Raw genomic sequence first — 20406 nt, 5'->3', positions numbered from 1 at the left:
TTCCCCCTGAAAACCCCTGCAAACAGTCTTTCTCTCATAATGATTTTCTTATAGGGTGTCATCTATTAGAAATTTCACAAATCATTGACAGGTCATTACATGTGCATACACCTGAATACACATTTGTAATCACTATTTATTACTTTCCTCCCAGTTTGTAATGCAGCTTCTGAAAATGGCAGTTTACACTTGATAGATTAACTTTCTCACCCTCCATTAAATTCTAAATGCCCAGATGGCTTCAATCCTAAGGAGCTCACTAAGATTGTACCTGCCTCATCAGCAGTGGCTCCTCCCTGTGAAGTAAAAGGATATGTCCCAGTCTTTCTCTGGCTGGACAGCTCAGCAGCACCCATTCCACTGGCCATCCTTTCTGGAAGCACTTTCCTTTCCTCTCTCTACTGTCCACCCAGCTCTCTAGCCTAGGGGTGTCGAACTCAATCAGAGAAGGGGCCAAAATCTAAAATCCAGCCTAAATCGCGGGCCGAATGGTTTACTGAACAGTCATAAACTGTCATTGTGATGGAAACGCAGCGGAGTGCAGTGATGACAGCGTGGTGCGGGCCACATTGCAAGGCCTGGCGGGACGGATTTGGCCCGCGGGCCTTGTGTTTGACACATGTGCTCTAGCCATTCCGTCTTTCTCATTTGTAGTTTTTCTCTGCACATTCTCAAACGTGGGTGTATATATAAGCTCCCGACTCACCCAGGACCCTTTAGTCTAGGGGTGTCGAACTCAATCAGAGAAGGGGCCAAAATCTAAAATCCAGCCTAAATCGCGGGCCGAATGGTTTACTGAAACTGTCATTGTGATGGAAACGCAGCGGAGTGCAGTGATGACAGCGTGGTGCGGGCCACATTGCAAGGCCTGGCGGGACGGATTTGGCCCGCGGGCCTTGTGTTTGACACATGTGCTTTAGTCCATAGATAGATGCTTTGTTCACTGAGACAAACTAGCTGGGACCATATTTATCCCTTCTCCCCTGACTTACTTTACTGAAGAAGAATGGAATGTGGCTGTAACTGATGGGGTCAATTTGTTAGTGTGACACCAAACATAATGTGCTGGAAAACAAATCAGTTTCACTAAAAAAGAGATGTTGACAGGAAGCCAGGAAGGCTGGTCAACAACCTTAATTGCTCTAACCTGTAGTTGAGATATTGTTAGCTGAAGCTGCCTCCACCTTGTTTGTCCCGTGTAAGTGTCTGTTATTTCCTGCCTAAGGGCTACATGTAAATTTCTGTTTATGTTGCCTAAGATGTTTTCCCCAAAGCCTCGATAAAAGGGATGGCAGGGCCAGAGCAGGAGTAGTTCTCCCACTAGAGTTGGACTACCACCTGGCCCCCCGTATCGCCAAGTTGAATTTCTTCAAGTCTCAAGTCTCTTCATTTGTGTGCAGCCCTTCTCCAGAACCTGAACCCTGAATTGGAACTCTTTCTACGCAGGCTGTGAAAGAGAGTCCTATATCTGGCGCCAATGTGAAGCAGGAGACCTCCCTCAGAAGGAGCAAAGTTTCAAGCCCCTGTAATGTTGTGGGAGTGAGGATCTGTGCCTCACCTCTGTTGACCCCCAAGTTCTCTCCTGATGCCCCCTCTGCATAATACTTTTGCTTTTTAATAGCTTCCTCCTGGAAGAGCTGCCTAACATAAACTGAATGACATTTAAAAAGAAAGAACTTCTGGTATCACATATGTGTGTCAGGTTAACAATGTGATTTAATTGGTAGTTTCCTTTGACGGAGAGAGATGACAAGTGGGATTAAAATAAAACATAATCTCACTCACAATTGGGGCATTTGCTTGAGCTCAATAGTTAAAATAATTATGATAAATAATTATCATTTACAGGATACTTTCCTGTCCTTTGAAAGACACTTTGCAAGAAGCAGCATCAAGACTTATATTTTTAGAAAAGGGATATTCTCCCACAGGGTTAGTCTCAAGGTCAATGTTTATTGTCCAATCTATATACATAAACGCCAAGGGACCAGAACAACCAGAATGACCTGTCACTATGACGTACCCTGTGGCTGGCCAACTGGTTCGATGCAGGTAGAGCCAGCCGGCCAACCTTCTCAGCCCCTCCCCTGACCAGCAATGCCCCCAATTGGACTCCTGCACCCTGATCGGGGGCCAGGTGGGCTGGGGGGACAGGCCGCAGGAGGTTGGCCAGCCAGCCCAGTCCCCAATTGGGGTGAGGGAGCAATTGGGGGCAGGCTAACCCCCACCTGTGCACAGATTTGTGCACCAGGCCTCTAGTTTTAAGAATATTAGGCATACGCTTTTTTCTAAACAATCAACAGCTGACTGCAGACATGTTTCTCTGACCCTAAGAATATGTGACCACAGGAAAGAACATTTCAAAGAATGAGTAATGCATATTTTAAAATCAGAACTTGGCGAACAGTTCCCCAAATCCTCCAGAGCACCCTGAACTTCCCCATGGGTGCTGTTTTTCAATTTCCTCTCATCACTTCTGTTATTATTGGTCCCACCGCCATCGTTCTCTGTATACTACAGGGGCCTGGAGGGTAGGGGTCCCATCTGTCTTCCCCTTTGCTGCATCTCTGGGACGAGTGCTCCCTGAACAGGCACTCAGGATGTAGCTGATGAACGGATGAACTGAAACTGCCCTAGAGCTCCAGAGATTTTTAACCAAGAGAACTGTTTAGCTAAAGATTCCTCAATTGTATTTTCCTTTTGGGGGGAGAGGGGTTTTCTTTATCACAGAAACCTTATTTTGAATGCTTCTGCTTTAAAATTTAAAAAAGTATGATCAATTGTATTAATACAGTCTTTGCTCTGTGTAATATTTTTGTAAATATATTTTTATTGATTTCAGAGAGGATGGGTTAGGGAGAGAGAGAAACATCAATGAGGAGAGAGAATCACTGATTAGATGCCTCTTGCATGCCCAACACTGGGAATCGGGCCCACAACCTAGGTATGTACCCTTGACTGGAATTGAACCAGGGACCCTTTAGTCCACTGAGCCACACCAACTAGGGCTCTCTGTATAATATTTCTTCCTTGGTAATACAGCTAAACCTCTTTGAAAATTTACATAATTTTATTTATTTTTCTTTTTTTATTTACATAATTTTATAGTAGCACAATTAAAAAAAATGGTTAGTTGTTTTGGCCAAATGAGAAAAAGGCAGTATTACTCAACATGCCTCAAAATTTGTTGATTATTGTATGTGTGTCTTTTTTATTTCTATTTAATATTTCCATAAAAACTGTTGACATACTTTTATAGCATCTATTTTAATATAATGTGTGATAAAAGGCATCTCAAAACAAGGAGTTATTCTTATTTTATAAAACAATAAAATTTAAGATTATTGAATGATAAGTGCAAAAGCTCAAATCTACTTAGGCATTCTAATATGTAAACTGGCAGCCAGCCCTTCAAATTGGAAAATCATTAATAAATGAAACAAAAGTATGATAAGATGAAGTAAAGTTTTCCAGCTTCAAAATCTGAGCTGGGCCTGGCTGATTTGGCTCAGGGGTTGAGCAATGACCCATGAACCAGGAGGTCACGGTTCGGTTCCCAGCTAGGGCACATGGCCAGGTTATGGACTCAATCCCCAATAGGAAGCATACAGGCGACAGCCGATCAATGATTCTCTCTCATCATTGATGTTTCTTATGTCTCTCTCCCTCTCCCTTCCTCTCTGAAATCAATAAAAATATTTTATTTTAAAAAATCTGAGCTGGTTGTCAAAACTAACTTCCATACATGTAGCAATAGAATCACAATATTTTACACGGGCGACATAAACGTTTCCTTTTCTGTTAGGATGCAGGGCTCCATTACCGAGAGCTGTCAGACACAGGAGCCTCATGCCTTAAAACAGAGCCTTCTCTCGCTAGCATTCCTGTGACCCAGTTTTTGCTCATCTCACTGCCAGGAGCTCTGGAGAGGAGATGGCCTGTAAAGCCAGGAGTGGTCTCACATGACAATCACAGCTTGTGCAACTGTCATACCGCACGCTGTGCTCCTCCAAGTCCAGGATTCACACCCCCAGTCCGACAGGAACGAAGTCCTGCAGCCATCCAGAGAGCACAGCGAGGGGGGCCCCGGAGCGGGTGGTAGGTACCTGGTTCACAGAAGCTTCGGTGTTTGCCGCAGGAGATGGGGAGCGACAGGCAGGCGGAGAGGAGATCTCACTGCTGGTTCCCTCCTCCCCAGACTCCTCGGTGACAGGTGACAGCAGAGTGTGACAGCGACCTGCAGTCACCTGCCATCACACAAAAGGTAGCCCAGAGGACATAAAGATCAATTAGCAGGGTAACAGAAGACCTGGTCAGGCATAGGTCAAACAGAGATAACTATACTAGAACAAAGATTAGAGTGACTAAGACCCATATCTCATACACACTGTGTTAGTATTTAAAAGTGTGGTGCTTGCCGAAACCGGTTTGGCTCAGTGGATAGTGTTGGCCTGTGGACTGAAAGGTCCCAGGTTTGATTCCAGTCAGGGGCATGTACCTTGGTTGTGGGCACATCCCCAGTGGAGGGTGTGCAGGAGGCACCTGATCAATGTTTTTTTCTCATCGATGTTTCTAGCTCACTATCTCCCTTCCTCTCCGTAAAAAAATATCAATAAAATATGTTTTAAAAAATAAAAGTGCAGTGCAGGTGCACATGAAGCCAGGAACCATTTGAAAAAAATCAAGGCTAGGAGGTGCATATCAGAGTAACAGTTTTGTAGTTGATGAAATAGTTCTCTAATTCATTTTCTTTTTCTTGATTGTTTGTATCTTTATAAATAATTTTTTAAAAATGAGTTGTACACATGATGGAAGAGTCTATCAAATGAAGCTTGGACTTTTGTGTGCATCTCACATTTCAAATATCCTGAGAAGATAACTGCACCCTAGGGGATCTATCACCTAAGTATTGGTTATGCACTGGACGTGGCACAGCACATATGTGTGGAAAGTACACACACATGTGTGGGAAACACTGAGTTACCAAAATAATTCATGCAGCTTACATGTGAAGTGATGGGGAAATAATGCAGGCAGAAATTAGTGGAACTTCTTTATTTTAATCCAAAGCTTAAGCTTTGGATTTTCTATTTTCTTATTTTTTTAATATTAGCCTTCTTCTATATTTTACTAAACATTTCTAAACTAAACACACATACCCAGCCAGCCAACGTTTTAACTTGGAAAACATACAATATGTGTATCATGATTATCCCATCCCCTAGAAAACATGCAAAGGGGTTTTCTTTTCTTTCTTTATCTTTGTCTTTCTTTCTCTCTCTCTTTCTCTTTCTTTCTTTCTTTCTTTCTTTCTTTCTTTCTTTCTCTCTCTCTCTCTCTCTCTCTCTCTCTCTCTCTCTCTCTCTCTTTCTTTCTTTTTCTTCCTTTCCTCTTTTAATACTTAGAGCCTCTCCGTGTTCTTGCTCAGTTATAAACAAATGCAGGGCGACCTTTGGCATGTTAAGTAATCCAGTAGTCTCAAGCAAATAGATTTATGTCAACTGTCATTGTTTACAGTGTCAAATACTAAATACTGGCTCTGGCCCAGTTCAGGAGCCTGCTCCTCACTTCTCATCGGCAAGACCTACTTCTGATCCCTAAAATAAGCCAGAGTGAACATGCAGCCAGCAGCCAGGGTGCAGTCAGAGAGAGGGGGAGTGCCAGTGCTGGGCGCCCCGCAAACCTGGCCTTGACCCTCACTTACCATGACCACAGAGGGGTGGGCGGAGGTGGCGGGGAGGAGCTCCCGGTCCAAGTCCTCGGCCAGCCCCTCCACGCCCGTCACCGTCAGCAGCATGGTGGCGTTCTTAGCCTTCATGGTCAGCATCTTGCACTTGGAGTTCAGGGAGGCGATCTGCTCCTGGTAGCCCTTGATCTTCTGAGCCAGCTCCTGGGGAAACATTTTCCCACCCCCTGAGTGTCAGAGCGGCATCAGAAGGAAGCAGCTAGTAGCTTTCATCTTCCTCCGGGGCTGGCCAATGAGCGGGCGGCGCTACGCCGGGCGGCAGGGGGAGGGAGGCAGGATGTGCACCGAGGGGCAGCGCCTGCCTGCAGCGCTGGAGCTGGAGCCAGACCACCGCGCGGGGCGGGCAGAGCGGGGCTGCGAGCCGCAGGCAGGACACCCAGGCTCCGGCCAGGGATCCTGCCCCGGAGGGATGCTGCGTGCGCAGGCAGGAACTTATGTAACCTGAAGAACCTGCCACTCTCTCTGCAGCGCCTAAAGAATCTGTCACTGCCAGATGGTTCATGCCATGGAAATCAGGTCATGTGATGACTAAAATTACCAAAAAATGCAAAGCTCAGCTCAATGCTGAGTATTTCACACAGCGCAGTGTGCTGTTCAGACCTGGGCAGTAAGCAAATGGCTTGCCATTTTGGGTCTTTGGGGGCTGTTGTTTTGTAAATAAGCTGAATTTATTTACCCAGGAAAGCCTAACGTTTTAAATGCAGATTACTCCCCAAATAAAATGTTTTGCATTCATCAAAATTTCCCTCTTGTTCTCTACTATGCCTCAGATGTTTCTGATGCTTCCGAGGAGAGCTTTGAACTTATTCAGCTCAAATTTCACAGCTTTTAAATGCGTTCCTTGTTGAAAAAAATTTTCTTACGAGTTAGAGGGTTTTAAACCTTTTACCAGGAACTTATTGAAAATATATTCTGGGCAGCACACAGCTCTTAATATTCTAAAATAATAAATTAGAACTTTAATTCTAAAATATTAGAAATGATATTCTTACTTAAAAGCTGTATACTTCTTTTGAAAAGTGAAAGTGTATATTCTAAAACTTATTCCTAAAACTACAACACCATTACTTCTTCCTATTCCTCTTATTTGGCTCCTTTGTCTAAAAAGTTTGTACAAAACAGTTTGTAGCAAAGATATTAAATGTCAGTGTCTTTAAAATGAGGAAGTATATACAGATACATGTACATACACTCATTTTAAAAACACTGACATTCAAATTAGAGCTTTGAAGTTCAGAAACAAACAAAATAACAATAAAAAAATGACATATCTGCATGCATATGTCTGTGTATATGGATGTGTACATGTCAACATATGTTCATATGTATACACATATACACAAACATGTGTACCATTTTGTTATTGTTACTTTAGCCAGTTCTTCTGACATCTAGAATAGTACAGGGACTTTTAAAGCAAGGATTTAAAAAGTAGAAATCATAACTTCTTTATCTACTAGGGCTGGTAGATAATTAAACCTAACAGGTTTTAAAAATATAGTAGCAATTAAGTAGCTATTTACTGTCTATCTGGTCTCATGGCTACCACATGGGTACTCTATGAATAATTAGTTAACAGGCACATATAAAAGACAACTACCAGCTCACTGGACTCGTTGGATTCTGTTCCCATTGGACAAATCCTTGGGCATTCTTACAATGGCTTGCCCCATCAGGTAGGTGAGAGGAATCTAATGAAGCACGATGAGTCTCAGTCCTTCCGCCCTCTGTGCCCACATGGAGGATCACTGCCCATCCAGCCTGCAGTGCCAGTGTGTGCCCACGCTGACAGCAAACACCCATTGCCTAAGCAGTTCTCAACTCTACTGTGTGTAAAACTAAGCTGAGTTGTTTGCTAAAAATGCAATTCAAGAGATCGAAGAACCTGTATGCATATACATTGAGTGGCCAGATGATGATGATTTCTGAACGCACAATAATCTGGCCACTCAGTGTATATATCCTGTATAATAAAAGGCTAATATGCAACTTGTCCCCTCAACCAGGAGTTGGACCAGCAGGCAGACTGGCCAACCACCCATGTCCCCTCCCCCTGGCCAGGCTGGCCTGGACCCCACTCATGCACCGGGCCTCTAATACACACACACACACACACACACACACACACACACACACACTGAGTGGCCAGATTATTATGTATTCAGAGATCATAATAATCTGGCCACTCAGTGTGTGTATAATCCACAGACACAGAAAATATAGTGTGGAAGGCGTGGGGTGGGGGCTAGATGGGATCAATGGGGGGGAAAAGAGGGCATATGTAATACTTTCAATAATAAAGATTTTTTTTAAATGCAATTCTAGTCTCCAAAGACATTGATTTCCTATGCTCATGAGAATCTGCACTATATAGTTACCCTACATGACAGAGTGCAGAATTAGTTCTCCAGAACTTTCTTCCTTAAGGTACGCCTGCCCATCTCCCATTAACTTTGTTGTTTGGTGGTCAAGTCTGCTCTATTAAAATGGAGCATTGACTGGGCTGACCTGTTCTCTATTCTCAGAAAGCATATGTATTTTCCATTTTTACTGGTTATTTCTGAAAATGATTATGAAGGACGAGCATAATGGTGGGGGTTTCCGGAGCAGTGGCCACTCCGAGGAGAGCTGCCCTCTGGGGCTGCCCTCTGCACTCAGGGGCAGGCCTAGACCCAGTGGACAGCAGCAGGCCTGCGTGTTCTCTCCTGTGACTGGAAAGTGGCAGGATGATGTTCTCATTAAATGCAACATTTGAAAAATCACAGGGGGGGAAAAAAAGGCAAATGAATCAGTTATCAGTTATTCTGAGTTCAAGCTATCCGTAAGGAAATCAGACTCTCATCAGGATTTAGTTCTATTAACAGCAGACAGAAAGTACAGGAAGAAGCATTCTTCCAGTTTTATATGTTATCACAAATCAGGTTGACTCCTCTCAGCACTTTCCTTCCTGTGTTTGTTTGATACATACAATGAGCCTTGCTCAGCCCAGGTCATCATTGATGTGAAGATTTATTCTAAATCCCATGACAAAGCTAACATTTGTCTACACTGATGTTTAGAACGGAGAGGAGGGGTGGGGAGGGTGCGGAGATGGTGACAGAATGAGCAGATCTCTGATCAGGAGCCAGAACAGTCGGTGGCAGCTGTCTGTGTTGGGAACTGGCTCCATGACCTTGGGCATGTCATTTGTTTCTGGGCCCGTCATTCTTTTCTTTGAGGCAATGAGGTACCCCGGATAGACCCTGCTGCAGTGAAAACTAACTTGGAGCCCAAAATACTAGATTAGAATCTGTTTTCTTTGAGGAACTAGATCTGGGGGCTTGGGAAATCATCTAAAAAAAAAAAAAAAATCCAGTTCTTCACCCGGCAGGCAGGGCTCAGTAGATTGAGTGTCCTCCGATGCACCTAGAGGTCAAAGGTTTGATTCCCTGTCAGGGCACATGCCTGGATTGCTGACTTGATGCCTGCAGGAGGCAACGGATCAATGTTTCTCTCTCATCGATGTTTCTATCTCTTCTTCTCCCTTGTTCTCTCTCTAATAATCAATGAATACATATTTTTTAAAAAAAGAGGCGAGGGAAGATTCATGTTAGTCATCCTCAAAATGCAAAGACAGCCCAAGAGACTGCCCAAGAGCCCACCACGCATGTGTGGAACAGGTAGAAACTTTCTCTCTCCTTCACTGGAAGCCAGTCACAGTTGCTAATCCAGCTGGTGCCCTGCCCCCTTCCCGTGCTCCTGTCTCACCTCGTGCCGAGAAATCTGGGCCTGCAGCTCCTGGATGTTGCTGGTGGCCACGGGCGCGCCCTCGATCTCTCTGTGGGCTCCTTCTATCAGCTTCTGGAGGCGCTGCATCTCCTGCTCACATTGCTCATACTGCATCACGGCCTCCTTTGGGGGAAAAGAGGCCACAGTCTTATCGCTCCATCCCAATAGCTGGGGGAGCAAGGCTGTGCCGCTATCAGCCAACTACAGCCTGAACGCTTATCGCCTGCGTGTCTGGGGAATAGAGAAATGATGGATAAAATCCCTAGGCGATCCAAAGCCTCAACTTTGCTCAGATATTTCGAACCTTCTCTCTATGTTGCCAAGATGATTCAGGAACTCAAAGTAATTAAGTGGCGAGATGTTCCATCTCCCCCTACTCATTGTCCTGCGAAGGCAATGCCATGGTCAGACATGGTAGGAACAGTTTGAAAACACAATTATTATCCGTCTAAGAATACGGAGTGTATGTGTAAGGCACTTGGTAACTACTGGAGTAGAGGATAAAAAATCACTTCAGCGTGACCTCTATTCCCAGGAATTTACTGCCTAACCAATGACAAGGTATTATATGGACCAAGGATAGTTGACCAAAGAGGCCATGAGCAACACAATGGGAGGGTATGTATATAACTTGGGGGTAAAAATGGTACAACATGAGCTCTAGCCAGTTTGGCTCAGTGGATAGTGTCGGTCTGCAGACCCAAGTGTCCCAGGTTCGGTCCCAACTAAGGGCAAGTACCTCAGTTGCAGGCTCCTCCCTGACTTGGACGCTGGTCAGGGCACATGCAGGAGGCAACCAATCGATGTGTTTCTCTCACATAGATATTTCTCTCTGTCTTTCCCTCTCTTCCACTCTCTCTAAAAATCAATGGAAAAATATTCTCGAGAGAGGAGTAAAAAAATAATAATAATGATAAAGAAATGGTGCACCATGAATTGCAATGAGATATGAGGTAAACAGTATCATATTTTCCTAACAAATGATTTTTCTTTTACTAAAGAGACTAAGCGTTATACTTGGGTGCACTTCCCAGGCACTAAAAATGCATTTGGTGCATCAATAAGCTGAAATATGAAAAAAATTCTGTCATATGTGCTATCAGTAAAGGCATATTACAAGGCTCTGGATGATTCTCAGATGAATAACGAGATAAAAATGTGGCTGAATAAAATATTAACCTTTATAAGCTGCTCTTCTAAAAATATCGCTAAAAGACAGTGTTCACCAACAGCTACTTTTTACAGAGCTTTCCTCAGGCTTCCGTGGGCGATCCAAATAAAATAGCATTTCACTCCCTAATTCCACATAACCACCGCAGTCTGCCACAGTTAACGCTCTGGGTGTGTTCTGAAGGCTGAGCCCACACAAGCTCCGTCCAGGAGCCATGCCCCTGGCTGCTGCTGGGCTGGCGTGGGGGCCCCGCACATGCCTGCATGACGTTGCACTGCTGGATGGCCGTGTGCTGCAGCCGGCTGGCCTCCTCCTGCAGCTGCAGGGCCGCGTGGCAGAGCGGCAGGCTGGCCACCACGTCCTCGGGGATGCGGAGAGCGCTCTGGCAGGTCTGCACGGCCTGGACCTTCGGCTTCAGCGCCTCCACCTCGCACAGCAGGTGCTGAAAGGGCCAGGGCAGAGGTCACACATTGGTATCCAAGACGTTCTCTCATAAGCAAGAGACAAATTGCAGCGTGATTACAAGTTATAAACGTTTTCCAAGAAACACCACAAAACTAATGCATAGAGCCTGGTCAGTTGTGGCTCAGTGGTTGAGCGTCAACCTATGAACCTGGAAGTCATGGTTTGATTCCGGGCAGGGCACATGCTTGGGTTGTGGGCTCGATCCCCAGTGTGGGGCGTGCAAGAGGCAGCCCATCAATGATTCTCTCTCATCATGGATGTTTCTATATCTCCCTTTCCCTTCCTCTCTAAAAATCAATAAAAAATATATTAAAAAACATTTAGCATACAGAACTAAGACTATAACTGAGTTTAAAAATCATTTTTTTCTTACCTCTCCTCTTTTTAAAATCTAGGCCCTCCTGGATTGATTTTGCTCACCTGTCGATGAGAGAGTTGCTCCTTGAGACTGAGGCGCCCCACTTCCGGAGAAGACAGGGTGGTCTGGGCTTGCTCCAGAGCCAGTTGCAGGTGTTTGAGCTCTGTTTCAAATTGTCTCATGTCCTGTGGAGGAAAGACAACATGAATGTCAACACTTAACCACTTGAAGTTCAAGTTCAAGGTGAAGAATAGCATCACAGTCAAGAAGGCTCTGTAGAGATGGAGCATCATACCTCCTCTATAAAACACCATTGTTTGTTTGGTTTGGTTTTTTAATCCTCACCTGAGGATATTTTTCCATTTATTTTCAGAGAGAGTGGAAGAGAGAGGGGGAGACAGAGAGAAACATCGCTGTGAGAGAAACACATCGATGGGTTGCCTCCTGCATGAGCCCCAATCAGCACCAAGGCCAGGTTCAATTCCAATCAGGGCCAAGGTACATGGCCCTGACTGGAATTGAACCTGAGACCCTTCAGACTGCAGGCCAACACCTTATGCACTGAGCCAAACCAGCTAGGGCATGGTTTTTTTAAATGGGCTTCTCAATTTAAATGATAACTATTATTTATTTATTTATTTGTTTATTTATTTATTTATTTTTACCTTGGCAGCATCTTGGAGATTCTGCAAACGCAGTTTGATCATCTGCCTCAGCTCCTCCGCCTCCCGTCCCAGCTCGGCCACTTGCTGAGCCATCTTCTCTGTATGGTACACGCTAGCGAGGCACTGCAGCTTCTCAGCCATCACTTCCAGATCGCTGTAAATTTCCTCAGACTCTTCCAGCAGGGTCTAGAGTGAAGTATCAATAGTCATGATCTTGACAGGTAGGTGGAGAGGTATTGGTAACCAAAACGGTGTGGTGCACCGTAAAGACCATCGGACTGGGAAGGGAGTAAGGAGACATAATTCCCACTTCCCACGTGCACTGCACAGGTGGGCTCTGTGCGCCCTCGTGTGTGATCTTCACACCCCTGTGCCCATCCCTACCTATTATTAACCCCATCTCACAGAATAAGAAATCAAAGTTCAGAAACCGTAAACCATTTGCAGAGGCCACTTGTTATTGAGTGTTGAACATGAGGCTCAGGCTTTGTCTACCACCCCAAGCAGCTCCCTGGCTAAGGCAGGAGCACAGCATCCCAGTAAAAGCAGTGCTCTGCACGTAGGGTGGCTTTCTCAGGCCCCTGGGCCTCCTGTCTCTCATCACATGTGTTTCAGCTAAGGAGATGCATTTCAGCTCTCATATTCTATACCTACGATATTAAAATAAAATTAAAGCTCTGCAAACAACAAATGTTTGCTCACCCGCCTTAAGCAAAATGAGGGGGTAGAGGTAACCTAGGATCCCAAGACGAATGAAACACGCCCTGGTCTCTCAGGATAGCACCGTCTACTGGGAGCGGGACTAACACGAATGGGCTAATGACCACGGGCTGTGCACGGCCTGCGTGGAGTGAAAGAGAAGACGGGTGAGGAGGCCAGAGGTGAGATGAACTGCAGGCAGTTGGAGAAAGCTTCCTTGAAGAGCCTCGCTCAGAGCTGAGTCTGAAGGATGCCTGTATTCTGATGGACAGGGGGCACACAGGCAGAAGCACAGAGGAGAGTGAATACAATGTGGGTAGGTCCTGGGTGAGGGATGTATAAAGACAAGTGGGGGGTGAGGCATGATTCTTAGGCCATAGACTCTGATTTATTGTAAAAAACTAGAGTATAGCCCAGCCCGTGTGGTTCAGTGGTTGAGCACTGACCTATGACCCACGAGGTCACAGTTTGATCCCCAGTGGGGGCCATGCAGGAGGCAGGGATCAATGATTCTCTCTCATCATTGATGCTTCTATCTCTCTTTTCCCCTCTCCCTTCCTCTCTGAAATCAATTAAAAAAAATTTTTTTTAATAGTATACTTTTTCTCATAATAAACATTATATATGGGATGGGTAAAAGTAGGTTTACAGTTATAATATAAATAAATAATACAGTAATTAGTAATAGAAGAATAAACTCTGTTTCACATACTCACAACTGCAAATGTACTTTGCCCACCCTATATTATCTATATATATAAAAGCCTAAGCGACTGACCGTTCGACCGATAGCTATGACATACACTGACCACCAGGGGACAGATGCTCAATGCATAGGCATAGAAACAGGGAACAGACTGATGAATCTCAAAGGGAAGGCAGGAAGAGATTAACCGAAGATCATATATGCCTACTAGAGGCCCAGTGCAGATTCAGCCTGGCCTGCAGGGATTGGGCCAAAAGGAGCAGTCTGACATCCCCTAAGGGATCCCAGATTTCAAGAGGGTGCAGGCCAAACCAAGAGACCCCACTGGTACATGAATCCATTCACTGGGACTCTAGTGTATAAATAAAATATTCCATAATTCCATACCTGAGAGATGACTTTAAGTAAGCTATAATTGGCTGTTATGTGTGGGTACATTTCCAGGTAATTGAGATATTAACCCACCAACAATTTTCCATCTTTCCTTTTCATCTGACATTGGAAACATGCATTTTCTCTCTGTGCACTGTTTTTGGATAAACTCAGGTGGCTTTAATTACAAAAGCAGGCACAAGAGAACTCACTGGAACAGTGTGTGCAGGCCGAGTTTTCTCCTGAGTGTCATGGGAGGTAACCACAACACCCATATCTGTCCATCTGGACTCAACCCACCCAACTGCCCAAGTCCAACAAGCCTGGGAATTGTCCTTGGCTCCTCCCTCCTATGCAGCCATTCCCACAGTCTCCAAACCCACAATTCCAGCTCGGTAACACCCCTGCCTGTGTCTTCTCTCATTCTCCAAAGAGAGGCCTTGTTGCTTCCTCCTGGAATACTACAGCCACAATCTAATCAATCACTTCCTACGTCATCTTGCCTTCATCATCCTGATCATTTCCACGGGGCACTTCAATCATCTTTCTTAAAAACACAAGTCTGTACTTGTCACTTGTCTGCAGAACATCTGTCAAAGGCTTCAGAGTGAATTTAGGATCAAGTCCAAGTGCTTACCCAGCTTCCATGTTCGCTCTCTACTCTAATCTCTGAGGCCTCTTTCTTCCAGCCTCCTCCTCCATGCCCCCTCCCTAGAGTGCTCCTTCCATTGCACTACTTAGAGCTTCCCTCACTCTTATACTATAGCAGTGGGCTGCCTGTCTGTCAGGACTCAGCTCAGTTCAGAATCACCCATTCCTGAGGAAAATTCTTTCACCATGCAGTCTGGGTGGAGCACTCTCTGTGGGATCTTTCGTCAACTTGATCCCTTAATGCCTGCATCACCATCACCTGGAGTGTTATTGTCTAGATCTGTCCATCTCCTCCTCCCTTTAATTATCAACTCCCTCAGGGAAGGGACAGGACATACTATTTGTACTCCCAGTGCCTCCTGAAATTCCTGCCTTTGAAAAATACTTTATAAATGTTTGTTGAATAAACAAGTGAGCACAGGAGTTATTTGAAAGAAAAAGCCTTTATGGTCCTTATCAAGATTGCAATATATTCTGTTATATCCAAAAATGTACTCAGAAAAATGAACATTTATGTTTCCTTTAAAATTCCATTCTCGTGGGATCCAAGATGGCTGCGCCCAGGTGAACACCTAGCCGCAGCCGCACACAACAATTTCAATAAAATACAACTAAAATATAAAACGGACATTGCCCAGAACTACAGGAAGGTTGACTGACTGGAAATTCTACAGCGAGAAGCAAGGAGAAAACCAGAAGGAGGCGCGGAGGAGCTGGAAAAGCCCAAGGTACGGAGACAAGGCGCGCGCACGGAGAGGATGGAGCCGGAGAGGAGGGAGGCCGAGTGCCTGGCGGGCGTTCCCGAGCGGAAAGGAGAGAAAAGCTCCGACTGTGCTGGGCCCCCAACTGCTCTGAACCCGGTTCTGGGCCAGACCCCGGGGACTCAGGCTCAGCCATAGGGAGCCGGGCTGTAAGGCGGAACCCCGGGGAGAGGAGAAAGGAGGTCCCGGAGGCGCACACACGGCGCGCAGAGAAGGGACGGTCGGCTGTGCCGCGAGATTGCCCTGACGGGAAGGAGACAGGGGCTCCAGTCTGCTCTGAACGCCACCTCCAACTCCACTTCCAACTGAACTGAACCCCAATACCGGGCTCATTAGGGGAGAGCATAGACTGTTTGGCAGCAGGCGAAAATCGAGGGCACCTTTCTCTCAGAGGCGCCGGCAGCAGCGAGCACTGAAGGACCCGCATAGGGCGGGGCTGACAGAAGCCAAAGCTGCAGGCTCCACCCTGAAACCCCGTCCCATCTGTAACTGCGAAATGCGACAACAAAATAGATCACAAACGAAAGAAATGGAGGACAAAAAGCGTCTGGATATAGAGTTCAAATCTACGCTTATAAGGTTTTTCAAGAATTTCCTAGAAAAGATGGATAAGGCCTATGAGGATATGAAAAGAGATCAACTAGAATTAATAAGGAGTCAACAAGAAATGATAAGGGATCAACAAGAAATAAAGAATACATTGTCTGAAATAAAAAATATTTTACAGAGTCCTAAAAACAGAAGGGAAGATCGCAAGAATCAAGTCAAAGATTTGGAACATAAAGAGCCAGAAGACACTCCTCCACAGAAGCTAGAAGGCAAGAGAATCCAGAAAATTGAAGATAATGTAAGAAACCTCTGGGACAACTTCAAGCGAACCAACATCAGAATTATGGGGGTCCCAGAAGATGAGAGAGAGCAAGATATCAAAAACATACTGAAAGAAATAGTGACAGAAAACTTCCCCTACCTGGTGAAAGAATTAGACTTACAAGTCCAGGAAGCGCACAGAACTCCAAACAAAAGGAATCCAAAGAGGACCACACCGAGACACATCATTATTAAAATTCCAAGAGCAAAAGACAAAGAGAGAATATTAAAAGAAGCAAGAGCAAAGAAGGTAGTAACCTACAAAGGAGCACCTATACGATTGTCAGCTGACTTCTCAACAGAAACCATGCAGGCCAGAAGGGAATGGCAAGAAATATTCAAGGTGATGAATAGCAAGAACCTACAGCCAAAAATAATCTACCCAGCAAAGCTATCACTCAGAATCGAAGGCCAGATAAAGAGCTTCACTAATAAAAAAAAGCTAAAGGAGTTCATCAACACCAAACCAGAATTATATGAATTGCTGAAGGGGGTTCTTTCAGAAGAGAAAGTAAACAAAGATAAAAATTATGAACAACAAATACATAACTATCAACAAGTGAATCTAAAAACCAAGGAAATTAAAAAAATCTGATGAACAATATTAACTGTTGAATATAATAGAATCAGAGGTATGGAAGGGGAGTGAACTGACGATTCTTGGGGTAAAGGGGAGAGGGGGGCGTGGGAAGAGACTGAACATAAACTGTGCACCTATGGATGAGGACAATGGGGAGAGGGGAAAGGGCAGAGGGTGGGGTGGGAACCTGGTGGAGGAGAGCAATGGTGGGGGGGGGGGAGGAACATTTGTAATAATATGAACAATAAAAACTTATTAAAAAAAAATAAAAAAAAAATAAAAAAATAAAATAAAATAAAATTCCATTCTCGTGACTAATCCCGCATAAAATATTTTCTACATTGTGGACCAGAGTAGGAACATTCTGATGATCATGATCCAGTCTGCTAATTGTTTTTTAAAGAGATTTTATCAAGTTCCCAGGAGTACATGAGAGCTCTCACTTCTTTCAATATAAACTTTAACGAACAGTGTTAACTTGATTGTTAAAATGTGTTTTCTCTCTCTCTCTCTTTTAAAATATATTTTATTGATATTTTTATAGAGAGGAAGGGAGAGGGTTAGAGAGCTAGAAACATCGATGAGAGAGAAACATCGACCAGCTGCCTCCTGCACACCCCCTACTGGGGATGTGCCTGCAACCAATGTACATACCCTTGACCTGAATCGAACCTGGGACCTTTTAGTGTCCGCAGACCAATGCTCTATCCACTGAGCCAAACCGGTTTCGGCAATGTGTTATCTCTCTTAAATTTGTATTTGTAGACTTCTAATGAAGCTGAATATTTTTTTCATTGTTTATAACCAGTTGTATCATAAGTCTTGTCTGTTAATATGCAAGCATTTCCTCAAGTAGAAGATTGGGGTTATTTAGGGAAGATTGATTGAGATGAGTGTGTGCAATTGATTAGAGAAGAAAGATTGTGGGTGCAGGAAACCAATTAGAAGCCTGTTAAAGAAGTCCAGGGGGGAAATGAGGCTTTAATCTTAGAATCCTGTCAACTGGAATACAAAAGAGGATAGATTTAAAAGACATAAGCATACAGAAATCAGAATGAGAGAAAGAGAAAATCTAGAATACTTGAGGGTATCCATATAACTTACCGGTACAAGGCATTCTGTATTTTACTGTAAGATAACTGGGCTGTTAGGTATCTATATCTACTTCAAACCCGAATTATAAAAGAATGAAATAATTTCCTGGATGACATGCCCCAGAAAAACTGCAGAGGAAATGAAGCAATGCGGCCACCTTGTGATGTGGACTCATTTCTGACCACTACTTCCTGTGGAAGGCCAGGAGACAGGCCAGGCGGAGGGCTGAGAAGGCGGGGGCCGGAGACCTCAACCCCCACATGCCAGATAAGGTGCTTAATGTCTGCACATGAGTTACACATTTGCATCTCCATCATATTGATGGGAAGATTGAATTCAGAGAGGGAAAGTAGTTTCTTCCAAATCACACCGCCCTAAGTGGCAGAGCTTGGTTTTCCCAAGAGTCTGACTCTGGCCTAATCATCTTTCTGTGGCTCACTTCATCTCTGTATCCAGAAGTCCCCACCGTATCCTGGCATATAACTATTTCAAAGAAGCCGCAAAAAATGGAGCAATTATTTTTGTATTGAGAAAGGAAAGTCTAGGGCAGGTAGAGGGTATCCATTTATTTATATACTCTTATGAAATCTCATAGGTAGCTACTGTCAAACAACTGGACAAGTCATAGCTTTCTTTCTGTTTTTGTTTTTTTAATCTGGCATCTACAGTAATTTGGCATCACGGACCTCTAAATTTTCTCAGTTTTGCCACTTAAATTAACTTGCTCCTTTAGTTACTCTTTGAAAACTATTTTTCCCCAAGTTACCTGATGTGAAATGTATTGTTCCCGAAGTTGTTTTGCAGAATTCCACACAATCTTTGCATGCACCAGTACTTTAGCTTTGTCAATCCACTTCAAAATGAATTCAAGAAGCTCATTGTATTCTTCTAAATGTGACGTTGCCTAAAAAAAATCATTAACATTCAGATAACAAATGAAACCTCTATTTTCTGAGCTTCTCATCAGTTTTCTGTCTCTTTATGGATACAACAGTCCTATAGTTGATCATTATAATATCTGAGGTATTTAAAGTGTCAACGATAGAAATGACCAAACCCATAGAGAATTTTTATTAGTTTATTTGAGGTAACTGATGACCTTTATCAGGGAGCAAAATCTCAAAGACTCCACAGAATAACAGCTTTGAAGCTTCTTTAAAAAATCAAGGTGGGTAGGTAAGGAAGATTGGAGAAGATTAGAAGGTGGTGATTGGATTACAGGATAGTTAAGATTATAAGCTCTCTTGGTTAAAGTTTATTTTGAAGGTGTGCTATTCTAGAAGCACAAAAACACTAAAGAAGTTATAGGCCTGGAGAGTGACTACCCACCATGACCTGCCCAGTTAGTAACTTACAATTGGCACCAAGTGAGGTTACTTTTCATAGGAATCCTCCCCCCTTTTTAGTTTACAAAAAGTATCATGAAAAAGCAGGTCCTGGTTGAAAATATTTCAAGGACTTCCCAGTGACTTTAGGATAAAGTCCAAGTACTTCATATGTTTGAATAATCTGTCTTTAAAGCAAGTTCTCTCTTCTTATCTCTTATTCATCTATCTAGCTCCCTTTTCTGCCTCCTCCCTTCTGTCTTCCATCCTCACAGAGGGCGGGGATTATGGCATTCCAGGTTTTAATATTGTCATTCATTGGTTGCCAAATTCTAATGTAACTCGTCCCTGGTTACAGAAAACATACACAATTGATTAGCAAAAGTTGAGTTTATATGCAACAATTATGATTGATGTGTGTGACCTGAACCTATTAAGTAAATGATAGCTATTACATATTATCTTTCTATCTGTATATGGTACATATCTTACTTTAAGATGCTTGAATTCACACAAATTGAATTGTGAAATATGTTAATGGATGAATATGCATTTTAGAAAATACTTTCCCAGTTTACAAAATATTCACCCCAAAAGTGTAGTTACATGACCACCTTTGTCAATGAATTTATAATATGGCTTGCTATCAAATAAAGGCAGGATCTGTATGTCTAATTCTTAGGAACACAAATGCAGTGTGAATTAAGCTACTCTTAATAAATTATTCTCACCATTCTCGAGATCATCTTTTTATTTATTTTCAAAAGAGGAAAACAGAACAGAGAATTCCTGCTTGAGAAGTTGGATTCCTGGCCTGGAACACGTACCTGGCTGAGCTTGAAGAACCGAGTCTCGGCTTGTCTGCTGGTCTGCTGGTGGAGTTCCATCAGTTTCCTCACCTTCTTGGTCAGCGGCTTACCCAGTTGGCCATTCTGTTCTGAGAACTTCTGTACCGCTCCATCCAGCTCCATTAACTTCAAGTTACAGGCATCCAGTTCCTCCCCTAGCACCTAGATAGATGGTCATCCAAATGAAAGAACATCAGACTACAGGAAAGAAATGTCTCCAGATTTTTTAAATTCAGAAGGATGATATTAAATAATCTCTGTATAGGATAAATACAAATAATTGGTATGACCATGATCAGGTCATTTCCATTTCTTGGGCTGGAAGT

At 43.8% G+C, this 20406-nt stretch overlaps 1 protein-coding gene across 3 annotated transcripts in view; it reads right to left on the bottom strand.

The window, feature by feature from the left end:
• Nucleotides 1–20406, bottom strand: part of SYNE1 (spectrin repeat containing nuclear envelope protein 1) — a 373726-nt gene that overhangs the window by 123982 nt on the left and 229338 nt on the right. For all 3 annotated transcript variants that reach the window (XM_036414424.2, XM_036414425.2, XM_045573412.1), the window contains 8 exons: nt 20060–20242; nt 18674–18811; nt 12174–12359; nt 11571–11693; nt 10945–11127; nt 9494–9637; nt 5705–5890; nt 4107–4247 (listed from right to left, as the gene is read on the bottom strand). In XM_036414424.2, coding sequence (XP_036270317.1) covers nt 4107–4247; nt 5705–5890; nt 9494–9637; nt 10945–11127; nt 11571–11693; nt 12174–12359; nt 18674–18811; nt 20060–20242 — 1284 coding nt within the window. The remainder of the gene's footprint in view (nt 1–4106; nt 4248–5704; nt 5891–9493; nt 9638–10944; nt 11128–11570; nt 11694–12173; nt 12360–18673; nt 18812–20059; nt 20243–20406) is intronic.

The sequence above is a fragment of the Pipistrellus kuhlii genome, unplaced genomic scaffold (assembly GCF_014108245.1).
Source record: "Pipistrellus kuhlii isolate mPipKuh1 unplaced genomic scaffold, mPipKuh1.p scaffold_m20_p_5, whole genome shotgun sequence".
NCBI classification, from domain to species: domain Eukaryota; kingdom Metazoa; phylum Chordata; class Mammalia; order Chiroptera; family Vespertilionidae; genus Pipistrellus; species Pipistrellus kuhlii.
The sequence above is the reverse complement of the archived record's forward strand: the minus strand, read 5'-3'. Positions and strand labels throughout refer to the sequence as shown.